The sequence below is a fragment of the Gopherus flavomarginatus genome, chromosome 2 (assembly GCF_025201925.1).
Source record: "Gopherus flavomarginatus isolate rGopFla2 chromosome 2, rGopFla2.mat.asm, whole genome shotgun sequence".
NCBI lineage: Eukaryota > Metazoa > Chordata > Testudines > Testudinidae > Gopherus > Gopherus flavomarginatus.
In genome coordinates this window covers 289,722,397-289,739,021 of record NC_066618.1, presented here as the reverse complement: position 1 = coordinate 289,739,021, position 16,625 = coordinate 289,722,397, and the positions used below count along the sequence as shown (strand labels likewise).

Genomic DNA, 16,625 nt, shown 5'->3' with positions numbered 1-16,625 from the left:
GGGCAGTTTCTTGTTGCAAGTGCGTAGCTCAGAGGAGCCGAGGTAGGAGTGGACCACTGCATGCACCTGGGGCCACCAGAAGGAGCAGGCAACAAAGCGATGAGTCTTGAGGTGGCTGAAGTGGCCAGGTAGTGGTGCGTCATGGCAGAGCCACAGCACCTCCCATTGAGGATGTCCTGTGGAATCTGTAAAAAGCTCTTGTTGTAGAGGAAGCCATCCCAAACCTGCTGTTGTCTCTTATTTACTGCCTCAAGGCTTCTGGAAAGGGCCTTCTCCTTCTTTTAGCTGAACCAATTATGGACAGGAGGTCTTGGGGAATGGTGGCATCCAGGAAATTATGGGGCTTGAGGATGAATGGCTCCATGCGGGCATGGGTGTGTCTGGCAAGGCATTCGCCTTTCTGCAGCATGGCCTTGGTGATGATAAAAAATGTATGAGGAACAGGGTACATCAAAGGGGTCTTTGGTTCAGCGCCTTTGCCCTGTGGAGATACGCTACATGATCTTTGTATACCTGCTTTTTTCTGCTTCCTCTGTATCATGGGGCACAGGTCTCTTACAGGTTTAAATTATTGTAAATGGTGGATTCTCTGTAACTTGAAGTCTTTAAATCATGATTTCAAGACTTCAGTAACTCAGCCAGAGGTCGGAGTCTATTAAAGGAGGGGTGAGTGAGGTTCTGTGGCCTACAATGTGTCAGAGGTCAAACTAGATGATCATAATGGTCCCTTTTGACTTTAAAGTCTATGGATGTGTAGCCTATAAAGAGGATGCTTGCTTATGTTATATAGAAATGTAAGTAGGCCCAAAAATCTATTTCCTAAAAGTAGGTTTAACGATAGTCAAGCGAGGCCTAATAAAATATGAATGAAGTGAGACAATTCAGAAGCAAGCTTTAGATAAGTTAGGGCATCACCTCAGCTCAAATATACAAATATGTTGTAAACATATTTTGGTTCTAACTGGTTTTTACAAGTGTTTCAGATAAAATGTTAATGTTTTGGAAAATGCTATCTGTATTCATAGTTATTGAGGTGGCATTTATGCAGGTGGTAATGCACACGATACTTAATGTTAAATAGGCAATGAGAAAGTAGAAAATATTTAATTACAGTAGCAGAAATCCACACATGGTAAAAATTGGATTTTATATTAATTAACTAAAGGGCATTATCATAATTATAAAAAGGGTAGTATGCTTATTTTAGATAGGTGCACCCATCCAACATTAAGACACCATTGGAGAAAGGATTATACCATTTTTCTCAGTCAGGGGCTGATCATAGTTCATTTTAGAATGTGAGTATAAATGCAGTGTATGGTTATGTTGTGATGCCTATTTGCTTAACTAACTTCGGTATATTAAATAAAATCATTAATTTTATCACTTATTGTGTCATTCACAGTTCTCCACTAAATTAAATGATCTGTAACCGCCCTGGAGATTGACATCTTAAAAAGTTCAGTTTGGTTTTATTCTTTATTTTTAAATTACTAATTGGGAATGCATAAATCAAAAGTTACGTGGGCACCTTCAAGGTGGTATCATCTTTTCTCAAAGGCAGCTGTGATTGCTAGGCGCTCCTTATATAAAAACTCATAATTTTGTTCTCCCAGAGTGATTTTCAAGGATTAATAGGCACAGGGGAGCAGGTGCTATTGGGGGTCACATCTTTGGGAAAGTATTGCCCCAATTGCTCCATTAGATTCATCAGTCTTGATGACAAAGGCCCACATGAGGTCAGGATGGATCAGGACTGGAGCACAAGTGAAGGCCCCATTGAACTGACTGAACGCTCTTTGAACCTCTCGAGACCAGGTGAAGGAGGTATGTTTGGGGAGGAGTTCTGTCAGTTGGGCTGTTCATTCCGAGAACCCAGGAATGAAGCGCCTATAAAAATAAGTGAACCCCAGGAAGTGTTGCAGCTCCTTAATGTTCCAGTGGCCTGCCCAGGGCCAGCTCCAGGCACCAGCTGAGCAAGCTCATGCTTGGGGTGGCAGATTCCAAGGGGCGGCATTCCGGCCGCACTTTTATTTTCCTTTTTCTTTTTGGTTCCCTGGCCGCCCTGTAGGGGGCGGAGAAGGGGAGAGCCCTACAGCAAACTTGGCAGGGCAGCCCGCGTCCTTCCCTCCCCGCCAACCGACAGAGCCCTCCTGGCAGGCGGCGTGGCAGGAGGGGCATCCTGGCGAGCGCCCCGCTGAAGCCCTGGCAGCCCCCCCTTCTCCCTCTCTCCCCACTCCTTCCCCCATCTCCTCTCCCTTCCCCCCACTAGACCGGGCGCACGCTCCGCTGCACATCTGCAGCACAGGGAGTCCCCATGCACCCTGGCTCTGGCTGCCCGGCAGGTTTTTTTTTTTTTTTGTTCTTTGCTGCTCTGGCCGCCTCACGGGGTTTATTTTTTCTTCTTCTTTTCTCCTGCTTTGCCACTCCAGTTGCCCCGCTTTTTATTTATTTATTTATTTATTTGCTTGGGGAGGCAGAAAACCGAGAGCCAGCCCTGGGCCTGCCCAGCTCGGAACAGCATCGACCTTCCCAGGATCCATCCTGAGGCCCTCCAGGGACAAGATGTCATGCAAATACTGCACAGAGTGCTGATTGAAACTGCATTTATTGAGTTTTACAAATAGGCCATGTTGTTGGAGCTGATCCAGGACTGACCAGACATGTTGAATGTGCTACTCAAAGCTTTCTGAGAAGATGAGTCTATCTTTGAGATTGACTGTGATATATTGGTCCAGGATGTCATGAAATATCTTGTCCACAAAGTTCTGGAATATTGCTGGGGCATTCGTAAGACCAAATAGCATTACGAAATATTCATAGTGACTATATCAGTTCCAAAGGCCATTTCCCACTCATTCTCTGCATGAATCTGTACCAGGTTGTAGTCTCCTCTTAGGTCAAACTTGGTAAATACCTGGGCTGATTGTATGTGGTCTAACAATTCTGTCATGAGTGGGAGCGGGTAACAATTTCTGATGGTTACCTGGCTGAGGGCCTAGTAATACACATGTAAGTGCAGGTCCAATCATTCTTTTAACTAAAAGAACCAGAGCCACGGCAGGGGAAGTGGAAGGATGGATAAAATCCCTTGGCCATGTTAACCTGGAGATAGGATCACAAGGTGTCCAGTTCCAGCTTTGATGTAGCAGAGATGCAGCCAAAAGTTATCTTGGCCCCAGGTTGCAGCTCAGTCGGATAATCATAGTCATGGTGTAGTGGTAGGATGTCCACTTCTTTTTATTTTTTCCTCAAAAATATCTGCGTAGTCATGGTACTTGGTGGGAAAAGCAAGAGCCAGCTCTGACAGTGGTCCCAGCTTGACCACACCCTGGACCGGAGGGCCCCTCGGCAGCAACTTGGACTTGTGTCTTGAAACCAGGATTTGTCCAGTGGTGCGTGCAAACAAACTTGCTGATAGAATTTAGAGAGGAAACTGACATTCTGCTCCCACCAGAGGACGTGTGGGTCATGAGCGACCAGCCATGAAACTCCGAGAATTATGGGGAAGTGGGATGAGCGGATCATATGGTTTCTCAATAGTCCTCGATAATAACTTCCAGAGGCACTGTTTCGATTGTTAACAGGCCTGAGGACAGGAGTGAGCCATCTATAGTCTCTTGTTTTTTGCTGAACTAGGATGGTCAAGGCTTATGCTGTATAAGCATCTATAAAATTGTCCACAGCTCTGGAGTACATGAGCACTCACTGATGGAGAATTCACTGGGGCTTCCCTAGGATGTGCAGGCAAACTTTGACTTGCAGGTGAGGTGGGGGCTTGCTGTGCCTTCGATGTGCTCCATGAGAAGCAGGGGGCATCAGGAGACTAATTACAAATCCTAGTTTTGCCTGGTCTGTGGGGTAGAACCAGGGTCAGAACAGGAACAACAGATGACATTGGTGGAGGAAACCCCTAAATGTTTGGCAGTCTCCATTGCAACAAGGAGTATTCATCATGTAGCCAGGTAGGCTGCACCATTTTTGTTCAGAACATGAGATGTTCCTCTTTGGGGGCTGTCAACCCATTCAGTTGTATCTAGTGCCCTTTGGGTCTGTCATAACTATAAAGGGAAGGTTAACAACCCTCCTGTATACAGTACTATAAAATCCCTCCTGGCCAGAGGCACCAAAATCCTTTTACCTGTAAAGGGTTAAGAAGCTCAGGGCAGACACCTGACCCAAAGGATCAATAAGGGGACAAGATTCTTTCAAATATGGGGGGGAGAGGCTTTTGTCTGTGATCTATGTTTTGGTGGTGTTTGCTCTTGGGACTGAGAGGGACCGGACATCAATCCATGTTCTCCAAATCTTTCTGAACAAGTCTCTCATATTTGGTTTGGGTCTTTGATCACTTTGTAACCAATTGGTTAGGTATTATTCTCCAGCCTCCCCAGGAAAGGGGATGTAAGGGCTTGGGGGGATATTTTGGGGGAAGAGGAACTCCAAGTGGTCCTTTCCCTGTTTTTTGTTAAATCACTTGGTGGTGGCAGAGTACCAGGTTTTAACCTAAGGTGGTAGAAATAAGCTTAGGGGGCTTTCATGCGGGTCCCCACATCTGTACCCTAGAGTTCAGAGTGGGGAAGGAACCCTGACAGGGTCATGCTGGCTAGGGAGTGGCTTCCTGATGCCATATCCCCACAGGGCCAACCTTCTTCATGGGTTATGAGGAGTCCAGGCAAACTGTCAGGATCCTGGGAAAAGGTAGGCAGGACTAGTGGCAGGAGCTTGGGAGCCAGGAACCAAAGCCAAAGGTCAGAGCTCGTGGAGTCAAGAGTCAAGTGCAGAGTCCAAGTCAGGAGGAAAGCTGAGGGCTAGAGCCAGAGATGGAGTCAGGAATGGAGCTCAAGGTCAGTACCAGATATCAGGGTCAGTGTTTGAGTTTTGGGAGTCAATCAGCTGTCAAGATCCAAGTCAGAGCTGAGGTCAACCCCAGGAGTTCAAAGGCAGAAAAGCATGGTAATCATGGCAGCTAGCTAGGGATTCACATTGTTGCCTGGACACTTCTATAGAATCAAGGAGCCACTAAGAGGTCATTAAGACAACTGTTAGTCGGATCAGTCGAGTCGGAACTTCCCATGGCCTGTAACCTCTGTAGATTGTGTGTTGCAGGAAGGGGCTAAATTACAGCATGAGGATGCTGTTTACCCAGTAGCCCTGAAAGCCCAGGTTCAAATCCTGTCAATCCTCACATGAAGTCACAATCTGAGCAGGACTAAATGTGAGTGGGGAGGAGTAAGGGATGTCTCCTTCTCTGCGCAGTTTAAAAAGGGCTGGGTCAATCTAGTGCAGAGAGACTAATAGGCATGTTGTGTGGAACATAATTTGCTTCAGGTTGGGGATCATAATTAGCTTTCTCGGAGGAGACCATATTTTTCACACATTTCAGCATTTTCACTGCTGGGCTTTGCTGCTGCGTCCGATCTATAGGAAAGATGTTTTTTGTTATTTAAGGGTTCCCTTCCCCCCACCCATTGGAAATGATTGGCTTAGGCAAACTAGTCATTGTTAAGACAAGTAATCATAGGCTTTTCTGATGATGTCGTATATCTAGGTTTTCTGATTTTAGGTTTGAACTGATAAACACCAATAAAACGCCCTTGGTACACACACAAAGAAATTGGTGTTTATCCAATAAACTCCAGAATTGGTTGTTCAGTTTGTGTTGACTTCGCCCCTTTCCCACAGCTGTTTGTTTATGTAGGGGACGGCACTGCTCACTAGCATGTATCTAAGGGCTGTCTACATGGAGCAGTAATGCAGACTGTGGCAGGGTGGTTAATTTCTAAATAACATTGCACATTAATTGGACCGTGTAGGCCTTGCTCATGTGCCATAAAGGTTCCCTAGTGTGTTTTAACATAGTGCTGTCTGGAGCAGTACATCACATATGTACTAAGAGACAGCCCTGAAAAAAACAATTTATGGATATCTACATAGAACTCCAAAATTGTTAAAAATGAACCCTGAAAAGTGAAATGAATATACCCTGAAAAACACAAGCCCTCGTTATTGCCTATTAGAAACATCTAGAGTTACAGAGCAGTGGGATATGTGATGTGGTGGTGTTGGTTATATTATACAGGGGTGTGACTGCAGGACATCTCAAGGAATTAGCTTTTTCCAACACAAAGTGTCCTCTGCAGGCCAGTGTCCTGCTGCCACTGGCCCCCATGTCCCTCCCACGACCCCGGTGCCCTTTTACCTGGGGTGCTCCAGGCAATAGCACACAGATCTAGGTCCCCCCGGGGAACCCGCACTGCCAGTTGCCATATAGCCCCCGCTCACTGGGGCCGACTGCAGTCTGTATAACCCAGTCATCAAAGGCAAGGGAGGTTTTGACCTGCTGCCTTTCCCTGCAACACAGTACCTCCAGGGGCCTTGCCCAAGGCCATGCAGCCTGGGGAGTTGCTTGCCCGGAGCTCCCCAGTGCCTCTGGCCTTTCCCCAGCCCTGCTTCACTCCAGTACCCTTTAGCACTCAGGCAGCTAGGTCCATCTCCCTCCTCAGCTAGAGGGAGACTACTTGCTCCTGGTCCCCTGCCCTCTTATAAGGGCCAACTGGGCCCTTATGAAGCCAGCTACAGCTGTGGCTGCTTTCCCAATCAACCCAGCTTTCAGAGCTGCAGCCCTCTCCAGGGCTGCTTTTACCACTGAAGCCCTCCCCAGGGCTGCTTGTACCCTTCCAGGGCCGGAGCGGGGTGATCACCCCACTACACGGGGGAAAGGAGATTGTGTGTCATTCAAGCACTGACCTGGGACACAGGAGAAGAGTAGAAATCACTTCCAAGCTCTGCAGCAGACTTCCTGTGTGATTTTAGACAAGTCATTCAATCTCTCTGTGTTTCCTTGTGCTGCCTAGACTGGCATTACAAACCCTTCCCAACCTCGCAGAGGTGCTGTGAGAATTAATTCCTGTGAGGTGAGACACTGTGACAATGGAGACTGCATAAGCACTTGCACAGACCAGGGCCTTGACCATGCGAACACTCATGCACAACTTTAAGCATGTGAGTAACCCTATTGGCTTTGATTCACGTACTTAATATTTGATGTGTGGAAGCATTCTCTGGATCGGGGCACAAACTAGCTATCCCCACAGGGGAAAGAGACAGAGAGCCAAGCTTGCCAGGCAGAAAAGTAACATCTGATGGAGCTTTATATAGTTTATTTCATGATAGGAAATGTGTGGCTTTTCTTTGCAGACAATAATTAAATGGCTGCTAACTGTATTCAAAACCACAGGAATTAAAAAAACAAATCCTTCTTTACAAAAAAAAAGTTGGGGCAGGGGGGTTCAGGACATTTTAAATTATAGAAGAGTTCTTTTGTGTAAGGACATGAGGCTGATTAGTCCCAGGATTTTTAGTAATTGTCTTGGTACAGTGTTACCAGTTGCACAAGTTGTGTGAAATTGAACCCCCTGCCACCCCCCCAAAGCTGCATGAAGTTATTTTAAATACCAGGAGATTTGCATCAAATCAACCCCTCCTTCAAAAAAACCCACAAATTTTCTTGGTCTTTGTCCAGATTTTATTTATTTATTTATTAACTCTGAGGAGGGTGAGGGGAGTGTGCGTCTGTCTATGCTCACACATATGTATGTGTGCATTAGATGAGCGGCATGAAATTCAAGCTGAAGTGTACTGAAAATTCACACCCAAGTTGGGAGTAGTTATGACACTAGAATGAATTAGTTCATGAAAATCCTCCTATTTGCGCAGATAAACTGGCAAATGAAACCTAGTGGGAGTTAAGGCTGTGGTTGCCAGGCGTCCGGTTTTCAGCTGGAATGCCTGGTTGAAAAGGGACCTCAGCAGCTCTGTTCAATGTCGCAGCAGGGGCCTGGGGCTAAGGCAGGCTCATTACCTACCCTAGCTCCGTGTGGCTCCCGGAAGCGGCCACCAGGTCTCTATAGCCCCTAGACACATGGGCGGCAAGAGAGGCTCCATGCGCTGTCCACGCCCCTAGTGCTGGCTCTGCAGCTCCCATTGGCCGGTTACCGTGATGAACCTCCTTGGCTCCCCTGCGCCCCAACCACCTGCCCCAGTCTGGATTCCCCTCCTGCACCCAAACTCCCTCCCAGAGCCTGCACTCTCCAACACCCCAACCCCCTGCCCCAACCCAGAGCCCCTTCCTTCACTCCAAAACACTCACACTCAGTCCCACCCCAGAGCCCACAGCCCCAGCCACAATCCTCATCCCCCTGCATGCCTGCTCCAGCCTGGATCCCCCTTCCGCACTCTGAACCCTTCATTTCTGACCCCACCCCAGAGCCTACACCTGCAGCTGGAGCCTTCACACCCTCCTGCATCCCAATCCCCTGTCCCAGCCCGGTGAAAGTGAGCAGGGGTGGGGAAGAGTGAGCGACAAAGGGAGGGGGTGGAGTAAGTGGGGGCGAGGCCTAAGAAATGGAGTGAGGCAGAGCAGGGTTTGGTTTTGTGCAATTGGAAAGTTGGCAACCCTAGTTAAGGCCCCTTGATTTTCTGTGTTCGGCACTAACAATTCGGATTGCCAACATCTCAACAGAATAGAAGTGTATTCTTTATAATGCTTGAGCTGTTAGCAATGTCATCTTCACTAGCAGGGGAAATAAAGGACCCCAAGGGGACGGACTGGCTTTCAGTTCACCTTTAAAACAGCATGCATGTCTTCTGCCTAAACTCTTGCAGTTACATAGCATCAACGTGGAGGGCCCTTGATACAGCAGTGATAGTGCCATTCTGCTGCATCTGGGTGGGACAGGATGCCAGCATCCCATACAGCATGGCTGAGCTTTCCGCTCCATGGGGACTCCTACCACAGTCTGGCATTGTCATAGTATAATTCCCAATTCTGAACCTTAGCGTCCAAAATATGGGTACTAGCATGAATTCCCCTAAGCTTAACTTACCAACTTAGATCCTGTAGTGCTGCCACCAATCAGGACTTAGAGTAGAGTGCCTGATAAACTCTGGTCTCCCCAAAACCTTCCCTGGGGACCCCAAGACCCAAATTCCTTGAGTCTTACAACACAGGGGAATAAACCATTTCCCTCCCCTTCTCCTCCCCTCCAGGTGTTCCCTCCTTGGACTCCTGGAGAGATATACAGATTCAAGCTCCGTGAATCTAAACAAAGGGATTCCCCCTTCTCTTTTCTTCCTCTCAGATCTTTCCTGCCCTGGGTACACTAGCAGATCACCGTGATTCAAACACCTTGAATCACAACACAGAGAAAACAGGTGGGTTCCCCCACTTTCTCTCCCCCTCCCTTCTCCTTCCCTGTTAAGTACAGACTCAATTCCCTTGAGCCTCAACAAGGGGAAAAATCAGACAGGTCTTAAAAGCAAAACTTTTAATAAAAGAAAAAAAGAATAAAGAAAATCACTGTAAATTCAAGATGGAATATTACAGGGTCTATCAGCTTATAGAAACTGGAGAAAAAACCTCCTCCAGCAGAAATACAATTTAAAATACTTCCAGCCAAATACACATTTGCAAATAAAGAAAAAAACAAATTAAAAGACTATATCGCCTTTCTAACTTTGTACTTACAAAATTGGAATAGAAGATTAGAGAGCCTGTAGGTACGTGTGGTCACTCTCAGAGCCCAGAGAGAACAAAGCAAAACCCAAAAAACATAAAGAAAGGCTTCCCTCCACCGAGATTTGAAAGTATCTTGTCTCCTGATTGGTCCCTTGGTCAGGTGTTTGGTTCCCTGTTTGTTAACCCTTTACAGGTAAAAAAGACATTAACCCTTAACTATCTGTTTATGACAGGCATAGTGACTTTTTGGAGTGAGGCTGGATGCAGAGCCGAAGGCTGCAGTCACTGAAGTAGGTTGGGAGTGGATGGTGCTCAGCGTCTGGTGGGATTAGTCTACCAGTGCATTGTAGCTCTCCTCTCTGGAGCTCTCTGGGAATGCTGATCTCTGTAAACACAGGGCATGCTGCATTTCAAAGCTGAAATGTTGAGTGTTTCCACTCATTTCAGGCATCCCTATTCAGTGGAACTCCTGAACATAATGGAAAGGGATATGCAATTATTTTTGTTAAAGGAGCAGGTTTATAAGGGGACACTTGGATACAAACCAAGGACCACTTGATCTGCAGTCAAACACTCTACCAATGAGCTATATGGAACATTCCCTGAGGCATTGTATCCATTCACCTTGTTGTTGTATAGAATTCTAGGCATTGTTGGCTGTCTTTGACTTTGACCTTCTCAATAAAAATAGTGGCTCTAATGCCGCCATGCAAATCTAACTTCCAAACTAATTATCCAATAGCCATGGTCTGGGCAGGAATGTGTTTGAAATGAAAATTACATTAAACTTTCCATCTCCAAAGAGAACCAGTATATCAATATCCAAATCAAATAACAGCAAAGCCCTTTTGTGTGTCAGATAGGAATAAGAATACATTAGGTCTGTAATATAATTTTCCGAGTGTCTCTAAAATGATGAGGTTTAAATTAAAATAAATATGACTGCATGCCTTTGAAGAGTTCATCTGGCTTGAACATTCTATTGGAACAGCTGTAGTGCAACAAAGTAAATATGCTTGGTGAGGGGACGGGAAATTATCCACACTTATGAGCAGCAGCTGTCCAGGGTACCTGATGGGAAGACATTGGGTAGAGGAAATAATTTGTATATTCCCAAGTATGCTTGATAAAAATCAGAGTTAGGAAAACTGACTTGAATGTAGTTTAGAGTTTCAGCCAGATGGACCTGGTAAATAATGAACTCAGTCTGATCTGTATATAACTCATATTCCTCCATAAACCCTTTTAGATGGTAAACTTTTTGGCAGTGGGGCTGCCTTTATTTATGTATCTGGTACAGGCCAAACAGATTGGTGGTAAATAAATAATCAGTGATGATTATTATGCTATAGTACCATTTGCCTATCTGCCAGGCAACATGCTTGGCTTTTAGGGAGTTCCCATACAACTCCCCCCTTTTTATTTTAATTTTTGCAAATAACATTGACAATAGGAAATACTCCATGCTGCTCCCGTGTAGTAGTAGTCAGAGATACAGACTGCAAATTGTATACATATTTTCCGCTAACTGGAGAGAAGTAAAACAACAGTGTTCCATTCAGCAGAATTCACTCAGTGCCGCCTCCTCTTGATCAGAGTTTCACAAACCAGTGCTCCCTCAGACCTCCTGGCTTGCATGGGAGCAGTTGTAGCTTTGGGTTTGCAAGCAACATAGTGTTGCCTGCTCTGTTCGTTTGGCAGCTGTGATGAGTACAAAACATCTGCGCAAAGGTCCCAGTTCAGGAAAGCACTTCAAATGCTTGTTTAACTTCTTTCCTGTTCATAAAAACAGACACTTGAGTGCTTTCCAGAATAGGGATATAAGACTTAGGTTTTTTCAATTCTGCCTCCTTGCAGGAGCAAAACTTCTGCACCTTTTAAGTAGACTCACTTGAAAGCCAGGAGAGTTGTTGAACTAGATTGTAAACTCTTGGGACCAATGAGGATCATTTGGTTCTGGGTTTGTACAGTGCCTAGCACAATGGGGTCCGGGCCTGTGACTGGACCTTCTAGACACACTACTAATACAGATGAATAATAATAATATAATATTCCAGAAACTATCAGTCAGAGCTTATATGAGCTGGGGTGACCTTAGAGATGGGTAATCAGGGTTGCTACCCTAGGCACCAATGTTCAGAAGTACCAAATCCTTGGGTTGTTTTTTTTTTTGTCCATTTGTTTTTGCTTGACAGGTGTTTTTATTGCTTTTGCTTGTGCATTTTATGCGGGGTTGGGGATGGGGCATTGAAGATGTTTTCTACCATAGGTGACAAAACCTTTAGGGCCAGTCCTGTGCTGAAGAATCATGTTTTTAAAATTCACGTGGTCACAGAATGGCTCTGGATAGGGATGGATGGGAGGAAGCTTTAGAGGGATGTTGTTGCGCCTAGGCAATAGAAGTGTAATTACTAGAGGATACTGATTAAAAATTATAGTAAAACTTTGAAAGTCTCTGAACACCAGAGACCCTTGGATCAGTGACTGGGCTTGCTGGTGCTGTAGACTGCTAAGTCAGTCTGTTACTTGGTTGTGAGTCTGGTATAGCCCTAGCTAGAGAACATCTATACCTCAAATCGTAGCAACTCGTGCTTTTAGCTCTGGAGGTTTCTGGTGCATCACTCAAGAGGGCAGATGTCATATGCTCAGAGTCCCAAGGATTCCACAGAATTATTGGAGGTTAAGAAAAGTTTAGATGTCTTTTCTTTTCATTGTGTTTTCATTTTGTGGTGTCTTTGCACTTCTATGTTTTAGCCTGGAGCAGAAAGGGGACAGCTGACCTGGCATTTCTGCCCCAGCCATAGTATTTCATGGAAGAACCTGCTTTCTCAGAAGATACCCGGCCAAATTTTACAGATTCTAAGTCATTGGGATAGGGTTCTGATGAGCTGCTTAAGTATCCTGAACCTCTTGGGAGAACATTAGAGGGCATTATCCATCATTAGAAACAATGTCTGTGTCCTCCTTGAAAAAGCAGCCTGCCTTCTGCAGCTTGTTTTCTTTAAATGCCTCAGCAGGGGACCATTATCCTGCAGCAACATTATGCTCCATTAACATTAATTATTAGGAATGTGAATGTGTAATTACAAATATAAATACAATGGGCCTAATTAATCCTGGGAGCCGAAATGTAAGCTAGAAAATGATGTCTTTGCAAAACTCCAAAGCCATGCTCTGTCTGTGTTTTGTGCAGGTGACTCTAGCCTATCTTCAGCCTGCGTTCATGAGAACAACGTGTACAGTAGAATATTTCAGATCTTATACAGGAATGAAGAGATTGTTCTCAACGAATCGATGAACTTCAGGGTCCACTTACTCCTAGATGGCGAGAGGGTGAGTCTTCACTGGATGTAAATAAAACAGATATTTTTCTGTTACAATACATAGGCCATATCCAGACGTCAGGCTTTCAGCTGAATTCTAGAACAGAGTTGAAACTGATGGCTGGTCATGTCATCTGTGCTCTAGCCAGAACTGGGGACCCGCTCCATCTCTCTTGGAGCTCCATGGGGCACATGAGAAGTGTGCAATCTGCAGCGTCCTTTTGGCTAGTACAACCTGTTTTCCCACTTGGGGCACCCAGAGCTGGCTGCTATTGAGAGGTTACGGGGGAGCAGGGTCATGGCCCCACTTTCACTCTTGGATGGTTTGTGACCCCTCTGGGCACTAGGGAAGGAGCGATCCCTGTACTCCCCAGAGAACCGACAGTGCAATTCTGCTTTATCCTTTCACAGCGTGGAGATGCATGTTCTTTGTGCCTTCCACCCATGTTATTTACACGTACTGTCTGATCTGGTATGTTGCCTCTGTACAAGGACTATCATTCAATTCTGTCATTCATATCTGCTCTCAGTAATGATGAAGATCTCAAGAGATCAGCTGCTCTCACAGAAATTCAGAAAATAGATCCTTCTGGTCCTCTAGACAACCTGGAATAAATGCCCCAGGTTAGGTTTGGGCATGGCAATTCAACCCCTTCCCGTCCCCCGCCTCTCTTCGTATCCTGAAATTCAAAGAGGAGCAGGTCCGGTGTTCTGGCATTGGCTCATCTGAACATACATGTAGCTTTAAAAACAGTTATGGTGTAAGGTCTCTTTTAGTTAAAAGTACTAGAAAAACCTAATTTAAGCTTGTTTGAACTGTTTCCTCTCCTCTACTCTTACGTGGGATTGATCTCCTGTGTTGTCTTCTAAAACATTTGTTTCTAGTTTTATGTATGCTTATATGAGAAATGGACAGTTATAAGTTGTGAAGGAAGGGAAACATACCCTCCTTTCACATATTGTGAAATTTGACAGAGAACAATTCTAACAAATTTAGCTGCAAATTAATTTACCATCATGATGCAAAATCTGTTATAAATCAGTCTCTCTCCCCAAGTTACAGTGATTTCCACTAGGTCAAGTGGCTTCATGCTGACTGCTGCTGTAGCATTTGGGACAGTTTTTCCTGCCAAAAATGAAAATGATCCTGCCAGATTCCTCACACTCGCTCAAACTGGTCCCTGTGCCTGATGTGTTGTGTGAGGCCTGATTTAGATAATAAGCTCTTAAGGGAAATGACAGGGGTCTGATTCGCCACTCGCACACTGGCTTTACACAGATACCAACACCGTTGTCTTCACTGGAGTCAGACCAAAGCAGTTTGGGAGTGAATGAAAGAAGAATCAGACCCCATGTTGACTTACGTATTTACACATCACCAGATGTACTGCTGACACTCTATGAATAATAAGTAACAAGAACTTTGTCACTCAGAAAATTTGGTACTTTTTATTCCTTTGTTTGTCAGCTTATTTATCACATGATAGAGCCCTGTCCGGACTTCCTTCCTCAGATCAAGTAGCACCTCGCTTTGCAAGCAGTGGAGGAAGGTGCTACTATGCATGAGTAAGGGTGGGAGAGTCACCAAGGCACAGAGCTGATCAATGACCAATAAAATTAGTTAGAAAGTCAGACTGGGTGACTTGGGTGCTTGAGTTACTATCCTCTGTGTATTTTGGCTGTTGGAGCTTGATTTATAAAATATTCCAGTAAACAAGCTGCATGCACTGCCAAACGGGGTTTGAGTAATTCCATCTAGGGGATAGGCTTCTAACAGTGTATTCAGTACAAACTAATAGTAATATTGGATGGATTTTGGTTAGATTCTCTCCTTGTGCTCTGTTTCCATAACCCAAGAGAAGCTTAAATGTTCTTTTACACTTAAAAATATGGAAATAACTCAGGAGTTCAACCATAAGTGGAAGATGCCACCAATTATCAGGCTTGGAGGGGCAATGAGTGCACCAGTCACCATCTAAATATGCCTCATTAAAACTCTCTAACGTTGTGGCAGTTGGCTCTGCCTCATTCTAATATTCCAGAATGCATCATTCTTTTATTTTATTGGAAATTATGATTATGATGTCAGGTGCAATAAGCCCACAGGGTTGCAAAGGAGCCTAATTTATTTTCTCATGAGTTTGTTTCTTTTTTAATAATAATAATAATTAATCATACATAAATATTTTATTAACAATAATAAAAAGCTGGTTCCATGCTCTTCAGTAAATGGTAATAGGATAGAATGATGCATTCTAGGGTGTGATGGTAGAGTTGAGCCACCTGACATGAATCTGGGATTCTTTACAGTCAATTTTTAGCACTTTCTGTTCTCTCAACCTGCGGATAGGGGTCACACAGCACCAATTGCTCAAATCAGCCATAGGGAAATAGCATTTCCTTTGGCTTACTTTTTTTTGATTTCTAAGCTGCCTTTTAAAGATGTCATCCAGAAGAGACTATACACCCAAGTGTAGAATTCCAAAGCAACTGTGTCCCAGTAAAACTTGAGGGCACGATCAAAAGATTATTGATGTGAAAGGAAAACCTATGACTGATGTCAGTGAGTTTTGGATACAGGCCCCAAGGCCCAGAATTTTGAAGGTATTTAGGTGTTTTGGAGGTATCTAACGTCATCAGAGTGGATAAGACATTTCAAGTAGGCTCTCCCTGTTTCAGGTCTCATTGTTAACTCCAGAGCTACCTACTCATGTGCACCTCACATCACATAGTGAGGAGAAGCCATTTAATCCTTGCTGTTCCCTGTTATGTGCCTCATTTGCCCCTCCACTGTAGCTTTAGCGCCAACCAGTGGCCATCGTGGCCTGGAATTGTGGGGAACAGTTGGGCTGTTGTAGGGAAAGGCTATACCAGAACTCCTTGTGCTGATTCTAACCTAATTTACACTGGAAAAGGAATCTGATGTAAAGCCTGTTGATTTCTAAAGGGCATTGTAGTCAGTGGGGTTATATTGGTGTAGAGCTGGTCAGGACTTTTCTATTGGAATAAACGCAGTGTCTGCAGAATTGAAATTTCCCATAGGAATATTTTCATTTGTTGATTTTTTTTTTTTTTTGCATTTTTTGCATTCGGAAAATTGAAATGAAAATATTCCTTTCACTGGAGAGCACTTCGTAGTGTCTTATCTTGTAAGTTCTCATACTTCTGTAACTCTTGCTGATTTCAATGGGAGTAGCAGATGCTCAACATCTCTTAAGACCAGACTCCAAATTTCATCCACACTTGGTTGGTGAGGCTTGATCTTTCTCAGGCACAGCCCATGGATTGAATCCCTAGTTTAAATGCAGACTGCAATTCCAAAGGCTTTGCTATATAATAATAATTTCCTTTGTAATCAGCAGTGACTGCAATTTGAGTTTTAGCAACAACAATACACTTTTTTTAAAAAAAAAGTCTTGTTTTGATAAACATGCTTGCAAGTATTTCAAGACAAATATTCAATAGGTAGAGATTGGAATTTCCTCATCTCAGGTCCCACCACGAGGTATCATATCCTGCACTGAAAAATAACAGATTACTTTGGGAGGGGTTAAGTACGGTTACTTAGATTATTACGACAAAGCTAACTCCTTCTTGAATGCTAAATTACCATCTCCCCCTCCCCACACACACACACACCTTTGCAAGATGTAGTTAAAGCAAATGTTATACCAGGTATCATGGTTCATGCATATCTGTGTAGGTCTGGTGCCTTTGAAATGTCTTTAGTGAGTTACTGACAGGGGTGAAAGTAAGTTAAAGGACTTACTGGTATGCCACAG

At 44.5% G+C, this 16,625-nt stretch overlaps 1 protein-coding gene across 1 annotated transcript in view; it reads left to right on the top strand.

The window, feature by feature from the left end:
• Nucleotides 1-16,625, top strand: part of FAM135B (family with sequence similarity 135 member B) — a 352,204-nt gene that overhangs the window by 197,991 nt on the left and 137,588 nt on the right. The window contains exon 4 of the mRNA XM_050940579.1: nucleotides 12,714-12,853. Within this exon, the coding sequence (XP_050796536.1) occupies nucleotides 12,714-12,853 (140 nt within the window). The remainder of the gene's footprint in view (nucleotides 1-12,713; nucleotides 12,854-16,625) is intronic.